An 18,936-nucleotide genomic window follows, 5' to 3' on the forward strand; every position below is an offset into this window, starting at 1 on the left:
TAGTTTGATGTTTAGTGAAAAACGTCATAATCAAAAGCAACTTGGGAAGCTAGCCGAAGCTAGAAAAAGTGCTCAAGCAGGAACCTGGAGGCAGGAACTCAAGCAGAGACCATGAAGAAATACTGTTTACTGTCATGTTTCCTCACTCATGTTTAGATGCCTGTGTTATACATCTCAGGTCCTGTGGATGGAACTGACCACAATGGATGTTTGGGCCTTCCTTCTTCAATTTGCAATCAAGAAAATGCCTCCTCCGGCCCAATCCAATAGGGGCAATTCCCCAAACCAAGGCTCCTCACTGTCAGGTGTTGTGTGATAAAAATTTCTTAGATACAGAAAACACACACACACACACACACACACACACACACACACACACACACACACACACACACACACACCAAAGCAAACATCTCCATGTCTGTTCACAAAAGGTACCCATGATATACTAAAGCAACAATTTCAGTAATATACAGTTTAATGAATCAGTGAATTTTTGCTGAGTCTAACAGACATATGGGAGAGATGTTACTTAATAGAATCAGGAATGACTTAAAAGCAGCTATCTCACCATAAGAAAGTCCACATATACATGGGTGAAGATTCAGAAATGCTGCAACACTGAAGTTCCCTGCAAAGCTCATAGGCAACTTGACAGTCTGAATATCTGTTCCCTTTGCTGATTGGCTGATCAGAATCTCCTCCACCAGCCTTCCATTATATACTGCTGGGGAAATGCTCTCAAGAAATTTCTAAGTTTTCTTCTCCTAAACTTGTAACATTTTAAAAAATTTTCCCTCTGAGTCTCATGGGTCTTATCCTCCCTCCTGTAGAAAAATGTTTCATTTCAGAGGGACTGAATGAAAATGCCACACAACACAAGGTATGTCAAGTAGATAACCAAGATTATCTATGATGGGCACATCATATTATCAGCCAAATATTATTCAGGTAAAAAAAAAAAAGAGTATGTCTCATTTGTAAAAAGTGGTGTAGTTGGCTAACAAAAACAACAACAAAACGAACTCCATGGTTTGTTTTGTTTTGGTGGGTTTTTTGTTTCATTTTGTTTTGACATTTTTGTCTTGTTTTTGTTTTTATTTTTATATTTTTGTTTTATATGTTTGTTGTTTCAGAGAGACAAACAAAACATGAAGTTAGGTAGGTAGGGAGATGGAGGAGATCTGGGAGGAATTGAGGGAAGGGAAACATAATCAAAATATATTCTGTGAAAAAAATTAATAAGGAAAATTGCAATAAAAAGAAAAAAGGATGAAGAAAGAGGGAACAAATGATGAACCCTGGAAAACTAGCCTGGGAAAAGAGAGAGTTGTGTTTTGAAACTATTTGGAAATAATGGATTCACCAAGAATGATTTTCAGTCTTTTGGAAAACAAGGTGGAACATATGTGTCCCATACTTCAATAATGAGCCACAACTGTGTATTCACTAGGGAACTTGGTAGTCCTGCCTGTTAGCAATCATAGTAAGCCTTATGAACTGCCAAAGCAAATTTCTCATAATTGGGCATAGACTCCCTCAGATAAGGTTGGAATAAAAATCACAGTCACCTAGGCATAGCAGATGGCCAACTAAGAATATGGAAAATGTTCACTAGAGTCTTGTACTTCAGAAGTAGAAAAAAGCTATATTGAACATTTCCAGGACAATATACAGAGTTCTGGGAACACATGGCATCAAGATTCCTGTAAATGAATATCATTTTTATTGCATTTTCTTGGGCAAATCAGAAATTTAACAATATTCTTTATTGACTGAGTTTTTCATAAACTATATTTTGAAATTTTATTTTAAGAAATTATCTTGCTATTTTGAAAACAAAATGAATTAAATAAATTAAAAATATTTAACAATCTAAATGACTTAGGATTTTATTAGCATTCAAACAAATTGGGAAGGTGAATAGACAAGCCCCCACCACTCTAGCTTTCTAAGACATGGAAGTAAAATGTCAAGTAGCATAAATTCCTCACTTTCTTCCTTACCTGGGGTGGAAAACTTTTAAAAGTTCCTCATGAAGTAGTCAGTTGACAAAGACTCACCAAGATATTGAACCATAATCATAGGTTAGAGAATGATTCTCCTCACCTTACATTCATTATACCACCACATCCAGAGGGCTCCTGTCTAATCACACAGAAATATTAAGGACAAAATTACATATTTCAGAAGAATAAGGGAGACAAAATGAAGGATAGCAGTGGAGGTTTCTGCTTCTAACACCCATGGATATACTAAACACATGAATCCTAGCTAGAAAAATATAAAATTTCACAATGCATACCTAATTAATTTAGTTCTTTATAACTAAGACATTATACTTCATATTCAACAAGACAGTATAATGCTAAAAGACAAAAAGTCAAGAACTCATAAAATAGCATGAGTATTAGGATCAGCCTCCAGTATGGAATACATTTAGGAATTATCAGAACAGGTGATTAAAACACCTATAGTTAATATCTTAACAATTATAACAGAAAAAAATGGATAACATATGAACATGAATTGTAGTTTAAGCAGAAATATGAGAGAGAATCAAGCTGAATATATAAAATGTTTTTTAATAACCCACCAACTTAGAATTCTATAGCCACCAAATTTTCCTTCAACACGAAGAATGCAAAGTTTCTCTGTGATAAGCAAAATCTAACATGCTCTGCAACTGATAAACATGCTTTGCAAGAAATATTAAAAGAACTCATTCAGAAAGAAAAAAAAATATGTAACTTGGAAACTTAGATTTATAAGAAAGCATAACTGTGCTGTAGAATAAATAAACATTAAAAATATTTTATTATGGTTTCTCAATAGATCTAGCTGATAAAAGTTTGCTTGAAATGATAATAACTGTATTCAGTTATATCTTACGATAATAAAAGAACATGAGAGAAATGTTATGAGAAAAGCAAAAGAGAGTAGTCTGCTAGAAGATATTTGCACCATCTATGGTGTATAACATGAAGTGTTATAATAGAGTTTCAAGGTGGACTTTGATTGTTTGAAAAGATTCATTTCAAAATCTAAGGAAATCAGTAACAAATATTTGAAAAGGTATAATTTCTATGTTAAGAGAATAAACAGAAAAATAAAATTTTCTCAATTACTGTAGAAAATATCAAAGCAAAACAGAAAGCCAAAAATGACAAAAAATACAAAACAAAAGGATACTTGCTATATATTAGTATAACTATCACAATAAAGATGCTAAAAGTTAGTGAACTAAACATACTATCTAAAATCTGGAAGGTTTCATGGTAGGTTATAAAAGCAAGTCTTGTCTAGAAAAAATAATCTTAAATACAATGATTAAAACCATATTAAAGGTGAACCTGAGAGGAAAGTTCTAAGTTAACAGAAATAAAAACAATGCCAAAACAGCCATATCTATTTCAGAAAAAGCAAAATTTTAGATAGAGGAAAATTATCAGAGATAGAGGACTATAATATAATACTGTAGGGATTAATTCTCCAAGAAAATATGACAATCATAGTTGTGTATAGACTCAATATCCCTGTGTTAAAAATAGTTCTAAAGGGGCTGGAGAGATGGCCTAGCAGTTAAGAGCACTGCATGGTCCTCCACAGCACCCAGGATTAATTAATTCCCAACATCCACATGACAGCTTACAACCATTTGTAACTCCAGTTCCAGGAAATCTTAAACCTTCTTTTAGCCTCTGCAGGTATCAGGGACACATACGGTAAAAAGACATGTACGCAAGGAAGCCACTGAGACACACACACACACACACACACACACACAATTTTAATGAAAACAAAATAGATATGAAGACAAGTCCACTTGTGTAGTTAAATATTTCAACATTATCGTATGAGTCATTGACAAGCCAAAAGGCACGAGTCCTTCTACATACTGCTTTCTCTGCCCCTCAGATATCTTAATGAATTTGCTTTCATTTCATTTATCTCAATCTACAATCTCTTTATACAATATTGATCATAATAGACCACATCTATAAGCTTACAAAGGATACATACACACAAAGAGCGAGTTCCTCCCCATTTAATAACACACCACTGACAAATTTGAAGGAACAGAAACCATACAATGTATTCTGTAAGGCCATAAAGAAATTAATGTAGAAATTAACTACAGTTAATCATAACACCCTAAAATATTTAGATGTTTTAGAACATGCTTCTAAAGAAAACACACATCAAAGGAGTCTTTAAAGAAAAACATTAAAAGTGCTTTGAGATAAATGAAATGAATGCAAATTCATCAAAATATCTGAGTGGCAGAGAAAGCAGTACTTAGTGGGAAATTCATAGGTGTGAATTTATGTGTTAAAAAAGAAATGGTATCTAATATAATCATGCAAAATTGTAGTGGGTAGCCATTCCAGCTTGGATCTGGAAGTTCCAACCCCCATTGAGACTCTGGCAACTGTCACGCCTACGAGGCGGGGCGAGGGGAGGTGCTGGAAACCCGAGAGCTGGATGGGCGAGCGCTCTCTCTGGGCGCTCTCTCTGTGCCTGGACCCTGGACGGTGGAGATTGACTGTGCAGAGCTCCAGAGAACACCGCTGGATTGCGATACAGCTTCCCCAGACCCCCGCCACCTATCCATTCTTTCATTTTTTGGCCAGCGTAAATGGTTTCCTGAATCTGTGAGAACGACCATTGATCGTCTGGCACCTCACACGTATTCTTGAGACCGGGGTAACCCCCGACCACGGTCTTCATTGGCTACGGTTGGCCCCTATCACAGGCCTAACTTTTCTGGCCATCTCCCACGTCTGCAGCCTGAGATATTTCTCGCGTTAGGGCCACTGCCATTGGTGCGTCCTGGGAGCCACGTGAGGCCAGCATATCCATCTCCTTGACGAAGGGGCAAATGCTGTCTGGATTCCTGTGGAATCCTTTCCCCTTACCGTGGAGGGGGCCACTGCTTCTGGCTGATGAGTCAAGGAGCAGCCTGTGCCTGGGATCCGCCCTTGACCCTGGGGACGCCTGAGGTCTTGGCTCCGGATCACGTTTATTCTTTTATTTGTTTTATTATTTTTCTGCGTCTCCGCTGCAGACATGGGAAACAAGGCTTCCAACCCTGTTAGTCCTTCTTCTCCGTTAGGCTGTCTTGTTGAAGCTTTAAAAACTCTCAGTTTAATGCCTTCCATAAAGATTTCTAAGCTAACTCGTAAAAAGTGGCCAAAATATGCTTTAGAAAATAACAAAAAATGGCCACCGAGCGGCTCCTTGGATCCCGATATTTTACGGGAGCTATCTAATCACTGTCGGTGTTCAGGCAAATGGAAAGAGTTGCTTTCTTCTTTCTCAATGCTAAACTGTCTCTTCTCGTTTCCTTCTCTCCTGCTCATATGCTCCTAGCTATACATAAACCAAAGAATTCTCTGACTCTGGAATCTCTGACTCTAGATCTTGCTAAGGAACCAATAATTAAAATTCATGTTCCATCCTCTCTTTCTAACAGAACTCTCTCAGATAGAATATAAGCTGGGTTCTTATACGTCTAATTCTGCTTCCTTTATTAAACAGTTTCAATATATAACTCAATCTTTTAGTCTCACCTTTCATGACTTCCTGAGGAGCTCAGGTGGGTATGGGAGCAGGCTAGGACTCATGCAGACGAAATTCATCAAATTAACCTTTCACACCCCCCAGGAGCTGAGGCGGTTCCTGACCAAGAGCCACACTGGGACTACAACATCCAGAGTGGCTGTCTAGCCAGAGATAGATTTATTACCTATCTCCTGACAGGCCTCCATAAGGCTGCCCTAAAACCAGTAAATAATTCAGGATAAGGACGAAAATCCATCTCTTGTTCCCCAGACCTCCCCGACTAAAACTTAAGCATCTGGAGAGCAAGGCTCCTGACCCCACGGGCAAAAGAGTCATCTGTGGCATTTAAGGTGTGCCAGGGAAAAGATAAAAGCCCGAAAACAAAATTGCCAAGTGCTGGCACTCGCTGACTTCCAAAAGCTGTTGGGTCGCTGTTTTAGATGAGGAAAAGGCCACGGGCTAGCGAATGCCCTGCCAGGCCATCAACAGCCTTGTTAAAAGTGCCACCTAGAAAGACAAAGAGTCAGCTGACTGCCCCCAGGCACCAAGATGCATGGGTACATCAAGCTAAGACCTCCAACAGACCTAGGCTTGGCTACAGACATGGCAGGGAACCCAGGACGCAGCAGGGAAGCGATCTGTTTCTTTCCTTCTGGACACCAGAGCCACTGACTCAGTCCTGGGAGTTTTGGGATGCCACCTCTCCTTTATTGTCGGGTACAGAGGACAGCCTTACCTGCCTCATCAGACACCGCCATTTAATTGTATTTTCAGAGGCATCCCTCTCACACACACATTCTTAGTGGTGCCAAGCTGCCCTGTACCTTTAATGGGAGGGATCTCCTAGCTAAGGTAGGAGCATCCATTTCTTTTGCTCCACACATTCGCCTCCTCCCAGACACGCCAGCAGCTCTCCTACTTCTCCTCCTAGCCACTAACTCTACAGACTCCAAATATCCTCCTGTCCCACGCTGCTATTTGGAGGGAGCATGGACTTCTCACATCAAAAGGGGGATCCATATCTAACTCAGGCCATATAATGGCCATGCTGGAGACTTCCCACCTCCCCAGGGCTACAGCTTGATTTTACCCATATGCCCACTGTCAGGAAAAGTTAAATATCTCCTCAGACCAGTTCTAACACCAGGTCTTTTTTCCAAGCCTCCAACTGTTCCAGATAGCCTGTTAACTCCTCTTTTATGTCACCTAAGGTCTATTCTATGGAGCTATGAGGACTGTTCACTGCCTCAGGCGTGTGACAATCCTTGCCCATCTCCAATACACATTGGGGATCAGGTTCTTCTCTTTCCTCCAGGCCAGCGCCCTTTACCCCTTTCCCCTAAGTGGCAGGGACCCTTCAAGGTAATTCTTGTAACCCCCATGGCTGCTAAACTCGAGGGTTTTCTGTAGCTAGAGTTTTCCTGCCTTGCCCACAGTCAGGACAAATCTTTGTCACCCACCAGTCCCACAGCTGCTCAGACCCAACCAAGTAAACACAGAGACTTATATTGTTTACAAACTGTATGGCCATGGCAGGCTTCTTGCTAACTGTTCTTATAGCTTAAATTAATCCATTTCCATAAATCTATACCTTGCCACGTGGCTGGTGGCTTACTGGTGTCTTCACATGCTGCTGGTCATGGCGGCAGCTGGCAGTGTCTCCCTGCCTCAGCCTTCTGCTTCCCAGAATTCTCCTCTCTCCTTGTCCCACCTACTTCCTGCCTGGCCACTGGCCAATCAGTGTTTTATTTATTGACCAATCAGAGCAATTTGACATACAGACCATCCCACAGCAGTTTTCTGAACTGGGTCCACCTGTCTCACCTAAAACCTTTTATCTCACCTCCATCCCAGAAAAATCTCTCTTCATATACAGTGAAACAAACAGGGTCTCTCACTCTCAAGCTCCAGAGGACATCAGGATCCACTGCCTTGTCACCAATTCCAGAGGAATAAGGTATCACCCCTTCCTTTCCCAACCAGGGCCACACAGAGCCGGAGGCAAAAATGACCATCAAAAATATCCAGGCGGTAAGGAATAATGTAATACAACAATTTATCATTGTTCAGTACTCAGCAACTGATCACCTGTGTTTCCTAAGTGCTAACCTAATAAGGGAAACAGGTGCCTTAAATAAACCACCTCTAATGAGGCTTGTCTCAGATAGAAATTAAGCAGAGTACTAAGACCAGATCTACCTCAGGTAAATGTCACATGCCTCTATCTGGGCAGGCCAGATCTACCTCAGACAAATGCCAACTCCAAAATAAAATAATGATGATTCTTTCTCTCTAAGCTCTTTCTATGTCAACAGTATCTTATCAAACAGAAGGTCCCCAGCCACAGCACAGGAGGTCCCCAGCCACAGCACAGATGGACAGCTGCAGAACGAGGAGACTGGCAGAACGTCATTCCAGGAACTCCACCATCATCCCAGGACTTCACAAGATACCCCTCATCCCCCCAAGAGCCAACCAACGCCCACTATTCAGCTGGAAGCAGTCTTTAAGAGAAACATCGCCCCCATACCCAGTCAACCACAATTTTTTCTTTTTTTAAAAAGGAAAGAGTCGGGGATGAAGGGTTCACAACACACCCCCATGGTTGCATATACCAGGCGGACACTTCTGCCTAGCCAATTCCAAGTCAGGATAGCCATTTCCGGGTCAAGGCGTCTCGCGTGACCAGGATCCGTGACGTTACATGGCCATGTAAGTGCGCAACGTGACCATGTGATCTACGAACATGTGTGGAGTAGTGACATGACCTGGCCACGCCCCCAACCAGTTTTTAAAGCAGAGCGCCATATTCCCGGTTCTCTCTTCTCTCTCTCCCTCTTCTCCACTCATGTGTCTCTCCCACAGGCCTGAGCACTCTCTGTCCCTTTAACTCTAATAAACTCTTATAAGCGGATTCTGTCATGTTTCATGACACTTCCTTGCAGGGTAAGAACACAACGCAGCTAAATTACTAACATAAATAACTAACAGTGATCCCACATCAATTATAAATGATGAAAATGTACCACAGGCTCATACCCCATTCTGGTGAAGGCATTTTCTCAATTGGCTCTCTCTCTTCCAAAACGAATCTAGCTTGCATCAGGGTTTATGCTTGGGGAGTGAGCTATGGACCACTTGAACCCCAACAAGAAGTCTTCTTTTGAGTTGTTAGTCAGAGTTGTCCAAGAGAGTCCTAAAATATTGTAGGCCATTTCCTTGGTTGCCCCTCAGAGGTGGAAAGTAAGCCCTTATTGCTAAAGATAGCATGCCCTTTGGGGCACAGAGTCTAGAGGATTCAAGCTGTATTGGTCAAAGCCTCCTCTCTGATGGCTAACTTTCATGGTGCAAGAAGCAACTATGCAAGTTTCCAAAGGAAAAAAAATAACTATAGGCAAGTAAGGAATGCTGAGAGCAGGAGAAATAGTCCTCCCCTGGGAAGAGTACACTGATTGATTGTCCAATACCAAATGATTAGCCATGAAAACATATACATACAAACAACATTATATAAACTGAGAAACTTATATTTATATATTTAGAAATATATACAAACACATAAGTAACAACAACAGAAAGGAACTCATGCATTTGAAAGAGAGCAAGGTGGAGGGATATATATATATATTAGAGAGTTTTGAGGGAGGAAAGGGAAGAGTAAATGATGCAATTATATTCTAATCTCAAAAAAGTCATTAAGACACGAAAAGACATGAAAAATCCTAAATGAATACAGCAAAGTGAAATAGCCTATCTGAAAAAGATAACTTGCTGTGGTTCCAACTTTATACAGTTATAAAAAAGACAAAATCATGGAAATCATTTTAAAAGCTTTTAATGAAGAAATTCATAATTAGTCAATGCTAAGAACAAGGGGCTATAGGGTACTCAATATTAAATGGAACAGCTGCATTACCTTTCTAACAAGGCTTGGGGAACATTACAGAAGTGGTTGTGGAAAGAGATGGGGAGGAGTACCTTGAAATAATACCTTCTGGAGTTGACCTAGCTGTTTCACTTATGACCTTACTAAAAGATATGGGTATGTTCAGAAGAACTGTACAAGATGGGTCTGTCAGCATTATACTAAAGATAAGAGAGGGGACTCATGAGGTTCCATCTCTATTAAGAAGCTTTTGGCAGTTAATGGCTCCTGGGGTATAGGAAGACATTTTTCCTTCAGTAATATAGACACTATTAAGTTGACCATGACATTGGAAATAATTACACAACTTTGTCTGTGCAAATAATCCTAATTAAGATAAGTGGGTTATAAAAACAGACAAAAGGCCAGGCGGTGGTGGCACACGCCTTTAATCCCAGCACTCGAGAGGCAGAGGCAGGCGGATCTCTGTGAGTTCGAGGCCAGCCTGGGCTACCAAGTGAGTTCCAGGAAAAGGCGCAAAGCTACACAGGGAAACCCTGTCTCGAAAAACCAAAACCAAAAAAAAAAACCAAAACAAAACAAAACAAAACAAAACAAAAGCAGACAAACAGTCAAAAGAGAGCAATAAGTTAGGGACAAGGGTACCAGAGGTGTAGAAGGAAATAAAAGAAGGAATTATGTGTGAATATGATAAAAAAAAACTTATGTGTGTGTGTGTGAAAATGTCAAAGAATAAATAATTTTTAAAAGATAAATCATTTCAAAAAAAGCTAAGGTGTTCAAGAAGAAGGAAATATAAATGATTAAGTCCAACACAAAAGGCTTACTGTGGTAATATTATTCACATGATTCCATAATGGCAGATGTACAAATATTTTATAAGAGTATAGAATAATTAAAGTGAATCATAATGTGAATGCTGCTTAATAAAAATACATCAATATTAAGTCATTAATAGTAACACATATAGCTCACTAATGCAAGATGTTAACGTCAAGAGATACAAAAGCAGATTAGATGTGGCAATTTTTAGCGAAAGAACATTTTGTTCAATTTTCTTAAAATATGAAACTTCTCTAAAATAGCCTATGCATAAAATAAATCTCTTCTGAATTATCTATTTAGAGTGGAATTTGTTTTACTGGATCATACATAAACACATTCAGTAGGATAATTTTTTAATTTGTTTTTGTGAAACTTTCATTTCTACAAAATAAAAAGACATATGTCACTAGTGGTTCAATTTCATCAAGTTTCTCTCTCATCATTAATAAACAAAATATAACACAGCAAACAAACACATGGATTATTATGAAACTTTTGTATAATTCTGCTGCATTTCCTAGTGTTTGTATACATAGTTATATTCTCAAATTATATTAATATATATCTCCATATTAAAACAATTATAATCTCTAGTATAGAGCATTAATAATAAATTCAATTTTTCAAATATTTAAGCTCCACTCAGTAACTTCATTAATATTACTTTTTTTTTGTGATATATATTTTTTATTTTACAATACCATTCAGTTCTACATATCAGCCATGGGTTCCCCTATTCTCCCCCCTCCCACGCCCTCCCCTTACCCCCAGCCCACCCTCTATTCCCACCTCCTCCAGGACAAGTCCTCCCCCGAGGACTGTGATCAACTTGGTAGACTCAGTCCAGGGAGGTCCAGTCCCTTCCTCCCAGACTAAGCCAAGTGTCCCTGCATAAGTTCCTGGTTTCAAACAGCCAACTCATGGAATGAGCACAGGACTTGGTCCCACTGCCTAGATGCCTCCCAAACTGATCAAGCCAATCAACTGTCTCACCTATTCAGAGGGCCTGATCCAGCTGGGAGCCCCTCAGCCTTTGGTTCATAGTTCATGTGTTTCCATTCATTTGGCTATTTTTTTTTTTAATAATTGAGTAAAACTGAAATTGATTATATGCCACAGTCATCCTAGGGACCTCCATGCTATATATATAGCTCTATGGTTCTATGGGTTGTGGTCTGATTGTTCATTTTATATCTAGAATCCACCAATGAGTGAGTACATACCATAACTGTCTTTCTGGGTTTGGGTTACCTCACTCAGGATGATTTTTTCTAGTTCCATCCATTTGCCTGCAAATTTCATGCTTTCATTGTTTTTCTCTGCTGAGTAGTACTCCATTGTGTATATGTACCACATTTTTTTCATCCATTCTTCCGTTGATGGGCATCTAGGTTGTTTCCAGGTTCTGGCTATTACAAATAGTGCTGCTATGAACATAGCTGAGCATGTATCTTTATGGTATGTATCAGCATTCTTTGGGTATATGCCCAAGAGTGGGATGGCTGGGTCTTGAGGTAGTTCGATTCCTAATTTTCTGAGAAACCGCCATACTGATTTCCACAGTGGTTGTACAAGTTTACATTCCCACCAACAGTGGAGGAGTGTTCCCTTTGCTCCACATCCTCTCCAACATTGGTTGTCATTGGTGTTTTTGATCTTAGCCATTCTAACAGGTGTAAGGTGGTATCTCAGAGTCGTTTTGATTTGCATTTCTCTGATGATTAAGGATGTTGAGCATTTCTTTAAATGTCTTTCAGCCATTTGTAGTTCTTGTTTTGTGAATTCTCTGTTTAGCTCTTTAGCCCATTTTTTAATTGGACTGTTCAGTGCTTTGATGTCTAGTTTCTTAAGTTCTTTATATATTGTGGAGATCAATCCTCTGTCAGATGTGGGGTTGGTGAAGATCTTTTCCCAATCTGTTGTCTGTCTTTTTGTCTTATTGACTGTGTCTTTTGCCCTGCAAAAGCTTCTCAGTTTTGAGAGGTCCCATTTATTAATAGTTGTGCTCAGGGTTTGTGCTGTCGGTGTTTTATTTAGGAAATGGTCTCCAGTGCCAATGCGTTCAAGAGTGCTTCCTATCTTCTTTTCTATTAAGTTTAGTGTAACTGGATTTATGTTTAGGTCTTTGATCCACTTGGACTTGAGTTTTGTGCATGGTGACAGATATGGATCTATTTGTAATCTTTTACATATTGACATCCAGTTATGCCAGCACCATTTGTTGAAGATACTTTCTTTGTTCCATTGTATAGTTTTGGCTCCTTTGTCAAAAACCAGGTGTTCATATGTGCATGGATTAATGTCAGGGTCTTCAATTCGATTCCATTGGTCCGTATGTCGGTTTTTATACCAGTACCAAGCTGTTTTTATTACTACAGCTCTATAGTAGAGTTTGAGGTCCGGGATGGTGATGCCTCCAAGGGTTGCTTTATCGTATAGGATTCTTTTAGCTATCCTGGGTCTTTTGTTTTTCCATATAAAGTTGAGTATTTTTCTTTCCAAGTCTGTGAAGAATTGTGTTGGGATTTTGATGGGGATTGCATTGAATCTGTAGATTGCTTTTGGTAAGATTGCCATTTTTACTATGTTAATCCTGCCTATCCATGAGCATGGGAGATCCTTCCATTTTCTGATATCTTCTTCAATTTCTTTCTTTAGAGATTTAAAGTTCTTATCAAAAAGGTCTTTCACTTGTTTAGTTAGTGTTATCCCAAGGTATTTTATATTATTTGTGGCTATTGTAAAGGGTGATGTTTCTCTGACTTCTTTCTCAGCCCTTTTATCATTTGTGTATAGGAGGGCTACTGATTTTTTTGAGTTGATCTTGTATCCTGCCACTTTACTGAAGGAGTTTATCAGCTGTAGAAGTTCCCTGGTAGAGTTTTTGGGGTCACTTATGTATACTATCATATCATCTGCAAGTAGTGAAAGTTTGACTTCTTCCTTGCCAATTTGTATCCCTTTGATCTCCTTTTGTTGTCTTATTGCTCTAGCTAGAACTTCTAGTACTATATTGAATAAATATGGGGAGAGTGGACAGCCTTGTCTTGTTCCTGAATTTAGTGGTATCGCTTTGAGTTTCTCTCCAATATTACTTTTTATAAATGGCAATTATGGTGGTTATAGGTGCATTTGTTCCATTAAATATTTATAGCTCTGCATCACGCATGTACAACCAGCACTTAGGAGGCTGAGGCAAAAAGACTGGAGTTGAAAGTCAATGTGAAATAAAAAGCAAGTCCCTGGGTGGCTAAGGCCATGTAGAGAAACTTTATCTAAAAGAAAAAAAACCCAAAAGTATAAAACATGTTTATAAGAAAAAAAATTTACATATCCTCAAATTCAGGAAACTAGAGAATCAATATCAGACTAAACATAGAGAAACTGCTGATAAAAATAATGAAGATACATGCAAAATTGAATGCCTACAAAATAGGACTAGTGAAATTTTGCAGTGGGTAGTTGTTATTAGAGACTCCTAATTGGTCAAATTATTGAGTACAAATAACTCTGAGTGTTCAGTTGTGAATGGGTCGTTCATCTATATTAAGTTTCCTTTACCTAAGGCCTAGGGAAATTAATGAAAGAAGGGGAAGAAAGAGTGTAAGAGTTGGCAGACAGGAAGGAGAGATGAGTTCTGGACATGACATGGCTGTTGCACTTGTCAGCTCATCCCATTTCTGGATACCTGCACAGTGCCAGCCAAAATTTCTGCATAGATGGGGAGGGGCCCATGAAATTCCATCCTTATTGAAGGAGCTATTTGCAATTGATGAGTGTTGAGAGAAAGTCACTCTCCTTTCTGGATGTGGCTACTTGTTGGTCATTTATGCCCCAGTATATGTCCACAAAGTCACATGCCTATGGGCAGCACTAACTGGATTAAATGTGTTATTAATAACAATACATAAAAGAGGACATGAATTTGGGAGGGAGTTAGTTTGGGGAACAGTACAGAAAGTTGAAGGGAGGCTGGCTGCCTGCATATGACTAATAAGTATTCTATACATGTATTAAACTTGCAAAGAATAAAAATATTGTTAAAATAATAATTTATATAAATAAATGTATACATATTCCAACTAAAAATGAAATAATCAGAAAAATGTTATAAGTAAACTAAAAAGACAAGAATCTTTTTGTATAAAGGATTTACTATCAATAATGGAATATTATAACTACATATTATCAATATGACAACATGATAAATGAAGGAAAATGAAGAGTCTTCCCAAAGAATTTCTAGTAATAAACTGATAGGAATTTTTTTCTTTCATAATTTAATTTAATTTTACATATCAGCCATGGATTCCCCTGTCCTCCCTCCTCCCGCCCCCCAACCCACACCCCCATTCCCATCTCTTCCAGGGCAAGGACTCCCCTGGGGATTCAACAGGAAAAAAGTCTGTTTTTCCCCCCTATGAACTCTCCCCCTCCTCCTTGGAACAATGGAACTGACCACCCTAGGTGTTCTATTCCAAGAACTAGAAAAGAATGTGGGGGTCAGCAGGAAGAAGATGACTCTGACTTCTGCTTCCCCAGCCTGCGGGGACAAGGCTTTTGTCTGAGAAGTGTGGCCTCTGATCAAGTAAGAGAGTCATCTAAGTATTGTTATGTGCCTTGGGGGATAATCTGAATTAAAATGATGACAACCCGAAACCTCAGTGATTCCCCTCAAACTGTAATTCATCTTCCTGGAAAAGAGGTCATGCAGGTCCTACCCTACTCTTGTCTCTGGAGTTCTGAAACACGGTAGCGAGGACCAGCGGCCATTAACTTTACCAAGGCATCTTTCAGGGAATGGCATCTCAGGTGCAAGGTTGTTTGATTCAGGCAGCAGAAGGAGAATTCTTGGAACGTGCTGTGTTACAAACAAGCTCATTGTTAAGATTAGGGAGATTTCATGTTCCATAACTGGTAGGGAAGGGGGCACACACCAGAACTCTGTATGATAGCATGAGTGTATCAGGGAAGCCCCACCCTCACCCCCCAAAATGATATATTACCTCCATTTGTTTCTGGTAGGATAGGGAGATGGTACTTTGTTGCTAGGGTCCTTGCCTGGTAAGGACTTTGTTCATTGTGGGAATCAGATTCTTGGTAACAGCAAGGGCTCTAGAATATCTCCTCTCATGCCCGCACTAGGAGTCCTGAGGTCCCTTGAACAAAGTGGTAGCAGCAAAATGCTCTTTGAATTTTCCTGCGTGCAACTATAGAAGTTTGTAGCATGAACTTCAGAGTAACAGTGACAAGTGGGTATTCAGACTTTACCAACCATGGATATATGGTTGGAAATGTAAACCATGAGCATTTTGACTCTTATTCAGGAGGAACAGCCTGTTTTCTCACTCTAGGAATCCTCAACTGGGCTATCATACAACAGTCTAACAAACTCTAATTTCTTTTGCAAGGTTCTTGGGAATCAAGCTGACCTACAGAACAGGAGTCCTGACCAAGCTGAACAAGAGAGCAGGAACACAGTATGTTGCCCTCCAGGAAAACAGAGACCTTCCTAAAAGCAAAGTATTCTTTACTTTGTGATGATATGGTGCTCACATGTTGTCATTGTATCCCTCCAGGTTCCTGCCTTGCCAGTTCTCCAACTATAGTCCTGACCTTTGTCTTTGACCCCTGCAGTCATGCCTAGGAGCCACAAGAATAAGGGCCACTCCCGTTCCAAACAACGTCGTGGTAATCAGGCACCTGAGGAGAGCCAAGATCTCCAGGGTGCTCAACCTGCTGTTCAGAGAGAATCAGCATGTCCTTCTGTTGGCCAAGCTAATTCCCCAAGCTCTTCTAATGCCCGTGCTCCTCAGGGAGCTGCATTTCCTGCCTCTCCTCATGCAGTTATGTCCTGCATAGGCTCTGATATAGGTACTGGGGGTCGTGATGTCTGTGCTGTTGGGGGAAGTCCACGTACTTTCCAGGCAGAAGCCTTCACTCAGCCAATATGTCGAGATGCTCTTACCAAGAAGGCTAGCATGTTGGTAGAGTTCCTGCTAGAGAAGTTTAAGAAGAATGAGCAGTTTACAGATGCTGATATGCTGAAGGTGGTCAACAAGAAATACAAAACACAGTTTTCTGACATCCTCAGGAAATCTTCCTCCCGAATGGAAATGATCTTTGCAATGCAGTTGAAGAAAATCAATCCCAATAGTCAATCCTATGCTATTGTCAGCAAGCTAGGTCTCTCCACTGCTGAAATTCTAAGTGGCAAGAGGGGGTTGCCAAAGATGGGTCTCCTGATGACCATCTTGGGCCTGATATTCACAAAAGGCAATTGTGCCACTGAGGAAGAGGTCTGGAAATTCCTGAGTGTATTAGGAGTGTATGCAGGGAGGAAGCACTTGATCTTTGGGGAGCCCCGAAGGCTCATAACCAAAGATCTGGTTGAGCAAAATTACCTTGAGATCCGCAAGATGTCTGAGGGTAAATCCCCTAGATATTATTTCCTGTGGGGTTCCCAGGCCCATGTAGAAACCAGCAAAATGAAAGTCCTGGAAGTTTGGGCTAAGATCAATGACACCATTCCTAGCTTCTTCCCCACTCTATATGAAGAAGCTCTTAAAGATCAAATGGAGAGAGCACAGCCAGAATCTCCAGTCTTGGCTTGCACAGCTGTCATGGCCAGTGCTCATCCCAGGTGCATGTCCTGCAGCTCCTCTCACAAATAGCTGCAACTCACTTTCCGTCTGAAAAGGAGTCAACCTTCTATGTAGTGGGGGATTTATGGGTCACAGGAATAAAGCACATATTTTTTTTTCTGTTATACAATGAGTAAATGATATGTGTAATTGCTTTGGTGAGTTGCAGATGTTCCATTAATGGAAAATTAATTTGTTTCACAGCCTTTGTTTCTTGATGTTATGCTTGACACATTTATTGATGCATTTCAATTTTACAACCAAAGAGTTTTGTTACTTTAAAAACCAACTGAAATTTTTCCATAAATTTCTTTTTAGTATTGGATAAGGTAACATGAAATTGTAAAAGTGAGTCCCATGGAAATGTAGTGTCACACATTGGTGAAACAGATACCATGATCAATTCCTAATTGGATGTATGGTTTTGTCTGTTGTTTGTAATATCAATTGACACAAACTTGGATTTGATTACTTTACTCAATGTATGAACTAATAAATTATAAACTTCTGATTCACTCTTTCATTGTGTCATTATTATCTCCAATGCTTATTAGAGTATCTGTTCTTTGGACCCCCAAACCCAATTCAATCAGCACTCAAGAGGAATTTAGAGCCTAGTCATAGCTACAAATAAGGGAGAGGGTGAGATATGACATGAAGACAAGTAAAAAGATAATATAAAAGAACTAGAGATTTCAAACACCAGACTAATGTAAATTATTTGATGAAGTTAGTTTGGAACATTAGGAATTTCCATTTTCAGTGCACAAAACTTTCAGTGACATAGTGGGTTAGGTGAAAATGTGGGGATGGTGATCAAGGTCCACAACCTCAGGTAGCATTATCTTTCAGCAGAGAGACCAACTCTTGAGCATTTATTTAGAACTTTAAAAGTACCAGAAGTAAGTGTCTACCTCTGATAAGAAGGGAAGGAGTCTAAGTGATTGCCCTAGTGCATGTAAATACCATGCAAAAACTACACACACAATGTCCTAGGATTCTCTAACAAGTATAAGCAATACTATTCTGATAAGAGGACCAAGAAACCACTGAGTTGTCTTTACTGGTATGGGCTGGTAGACCCATATTCTATTTTAATAAAAGGACATATTTTGTATTTGTATGTATGCACATATGAATGTGCAAGCATGTGGTACATGCACACACACATGTGCACTCTTGCATTGAGACCAATGAAGAACACTGAATATCCTTTTCCATCACACTCTTTATTTCGTGAGACAGGCTCCGTCACTGAACCTGGAGCTAGGCTAGTAGACAGCGACTTCAATGGATCCTCCTATTTCTTTTTTTAAAAATTTATTTTATAATTGAATTTAATTTTACATATCAGCCACGGATTCCCCTGTCCTCCCTCCTCCAGCCCCCCTGCCCTTCCCCCAGCTCACCGCCCCCCATTCCCATCTCCTCCAGGGCAAGGACTTCCCTGGGGATTCACCTCAGCCTGGTAGATTCAACTGAGGCAGGTCCAGTCCCCTTCTCCCTTCGCCCAGGCTGTCAGGACCTGTCCTTAGTGCATGTACTGGCTGTTTGGAACTTTGGATCCTCCTATTTCTGACTCTCCCTCTCAACAGCTATGGGATTGCAGGTGCATTTTATGCACCAAGTTTTTACATGGGTGTTGAGTACTTGAACTCAGGCTCTCACAGTTGTACAGCAAGTGTTCTTCTGACTAGGCCATCTTCCCATCCTCCAAGAGGACATCATTTTTTATTATTTAATTTATTATTTATTTTACAGCCCGAGCACCATTGTCCCTTCCCCTATTCTCCCATTCCTTCCCCCAATCCACCCCTAATATACTCCTCTTCTGTTTCTGTTCAGAAAAGGGCAGGCCACCCATGGGTATCAACAAAGTATGGCATAGCAAGTTGCAGTAAGACTCAGTACCTCCTCTTATGTTTAGGCTGGGCAAGGTGACCCGGTATGATTGAAATAGGTTCCTTCCTAAGAGCCAGCAAAATCATGGAGAACAGTCTCTCCTCCCATTCTTAG

At 39.9% G+C, this 18,936-nt stretch overlaps 1 protein-coding gene across 1 annotated transcript; it reads left to right on the forward strand.

Annotated features, from left to right (window-relative positions):
• The first annotated feature begins 14,757 nt into the window (after window positions 1-14,757).
• LOC102914879 (melanoma-associated antigen B4-like) lies at window positions 14,758-17,431 on the forward strand. The gene is made up of 3 exons (XM_006990128.3): window positions 14,758-14,864; window positions 15,688-15,756; window positions 15,856-17,431. Exon 3 carries the CDS (start codon window positions 15,916-15,918, stop codon window positions 16,948-16,950), a length of 1,035 nt encoding a protein of 344 aa, XP_006990190.1. The 5' UTR covers window positions 14,758-14,864; window positions 15,688-15,756; window positions 15,856-15,915; the 3' UTR covers window positions 16,951-17,431.
• Window positions 17,432-18,936: the final 1,505 nt, after the last annotated feature.

This window comes from Peromyscus maniculatus, chromosome X (assembly GCF_049852395.1).
Source record: "Peromyscus maniculatus bairdii isolate BWxNUB_F1_BW_parent chromosome X, HU_Pman_BW_mat_3.1, whole genome shotgun sequence".
Classification (NCBI taxonomy): Eukaryota; Metazoa; Chordata; class Mammalia; order Rodentia; family Cricetidae; genus Peromyscus; species Peromyscus maniculatus.